The sequence below is a fragment of the Eimeria tenella genome, genomic scaffold (assembly GCF_000499545.2).
Source record: "Eimeria tenella Houghton genomic scaffold, Eth_scaff1128, whole genome shotgun sequence".
NCBI classification, from domain to species: Eukaryota; Apicomplexa; class Conoidasida; order Eucoccidiorida; family Eimeriidae; genus Eimeria; species Eimeria tenella.
Genome location: NW_013543601.1, coordinates 1,484 through 3,593, shown reverse-complemented (window position 1 = coordinate 3,593; position 2,110 = coordinate 1,484). Strand labels below are relative to the sequence as shown.

Here is a 2,110-nt window from a genome sequence, read left to right as displayed (position 1 = left end):
CTGCAAAGTTTTCATAATCACAATTCTGCCTCGGGCGGTTTACGTTCGCGTCCGCGTAGTACCGCGCCACGTTCGGCTGTGCAAACCCTAAACCCTAAACCCTAAACCCTAAACCCTAAACCCTAAACCCCACCTCCAAACCCTACGCCCCAATTCACAGCAAAGTTTTCATAATCCCAATACTGCCTCGGGCGGTTTACGTTCGCGTCCGCGTAGTACCGCGCCACGTTCGGCTGCGCAAACCCTAAACCCTAAACCCTAAACCCTAAACCCTAAACCCTAAACCCCACCTCCAAACCCTACGCCCCAATTCACAGCAAAGTTTTCATAATCCCAATACTGCCTCGGGCGGTTTACGTTCGCGTCCGCGTAGTACCGCGCCACGTTCGGCTGCGCAAACCCTAAACCCTAAACCCTAAACCCTAAACCCTAAACCCTAAACCCCACCTCCAAACCCTACGCCCCAATTCACAGCAAAGTTTTCATAATCCCAATACTGCCTCGGGCGGTTTACGTTCGCGTCCGCGTAGTACCGCGCCACGTTCGGCTGCGCAAACCCTAAACCCTAAACCCTAAACCCTAAACCCTTAACCCTGGTTTCGAGCTGAGCCCCGAGGCATTAAAGACGTGGCGGGTAAGTGGCTTTAGCTTGTGGCAGCCGCAGGATGAAGCGCGCAGGTGTAACAACACACAAACCCTAAACCCTAAACCCTAAACCCTAGCGCAGGGGCAGCTGCTGCAACTTATTGCGCCACACAGTCGAGGGAAACTAGCAGCAGCAAACTAGGGTTTAGGGTTTAGCTTCTGGGCTAGGGCCTGAGGCCTTCCACTCAAGACACCCTCTCGAACTACGCCCCAGGGTTTAGGGTTTAGGGTTTAGGGTTTAGACTCACTGTCGCGCTCGAAGAGGCCCCAGACGGCTTCATTTTTACAGAGTCTGATTCCCTGAGGGTTTGGGAAGATGCGAGCTGAGGAGGTGCTGCAGCTGCTGCTGCTGCTGCGGCGGCTGCTGCTGCTGCTGTTGTCGCTGCTGCGGCAGCTTTTGCTGCTGTTGCTGCTTGTAGACCCCTGGAGAAGAGAAAAGCTGGCATGCAGGAAAACCCTAAACCCTAAACCCTAAACCTTTAACCCTCAAACAATGGGCACAGAGGGGGAACACAGGAGCGCCGTCAGCATGCGGCGGGAAGCCCTAAACGCTAAACCCTAAACCCTCGAGCCTGCGTTGACTGCAGTTGCTAAACCCTAAACCCTAAACCCTAAACCCTTCTTAACTCGCAACAAAAGATGGTATGCTGCTACCTACAAACCACCTGCTGCGCCCACTCCCAAGCCAAGCCCCGCACGTGCCAGCATGCGTCATCCCAAACCCTAAACCCTAAGCCCTAAATCGTAAACCCTAAACCCTAATTCTTAAACACTAAAAAAAAGTGTTGAGGCTCATGGCCACGGTGAATTGTCAAACGCCCTCTCTTCCACTACAACGCTCAACCCTAAACCCTAAACCCTAAGCCCTGCACCCTACCCCCTAGACCCTAAACCCTAAACCCTAAACCCTAAACCCTCGACAGTTTCCTGGGCGGTGTGAACTGCGGCCGAAGTTTCCGCATACACCTCACAAAAAAACCCATTGCCAGTGTACTTCAGGGCTGCTGCTGCTGCTGCTGCTGTTTCTGCTTCTGCTGGTGCTGCTGCTGCTGGTTGCTGTTGCTGCTCCTATTGCTACTGTTGCTGCTGCTGCTGCTGCTCCTTTCTTCTTCAGTGGGAGAAGCCTCCAAGAGCGCAGATGCTCTGTTCCTTTGAATGGCCTGGAGTAAGGGTTTAGGGCCTACGGTTTAGGGTTTAGGGTTTGGGGTTTAGGGTTTAGGGAGTTTACAAGGAGGCTCAGTGCGGGACCGTTGCTGCGCTCTTATACCTAGCTAGCTAGCTGGCTAGCTAGCTAGCTGTCCAGCTAGGTAGCTGCCCAGCTAGCTAGCTAGCTAGCTTACCAGCTAGCTAGCTAGCTAACTAGCTAGCTAGCTAGCTGCACGCCCAGCTGACTAGAAACGCAACCAGCTACCACCTGGATAACTGCGTGCCTTTGAGAGTACCAGCTAGCCAGCTAGCTAGCTAG

The 2,110-nt window shown here is 53.6% G+C and overlaps 1 protein-coding gene across 1 annotated transcript; it reads right to left on the bottom strand.

Annotated features, from left to right (window-relative positions):
- Positions 1 to 514: 514 nt before the first annotated feature.
- On the bottom strand, positions 515 to 1,091 carry ETH_00032860 (uncharacterized protein; the record flags this gene model as incomplete). The annotated part of the gene is made up of 2 exons (XM_013378890.1): positions 515 to 547; positions 894 to 1,091. Coding segments are annotated over 2 exons (231 nt in total), but the record flags the coding sequence as incomplete, so codon positions are not given.
- Positions 1,092 to 2,110: the final 1,019 nt, after the last annotated feature.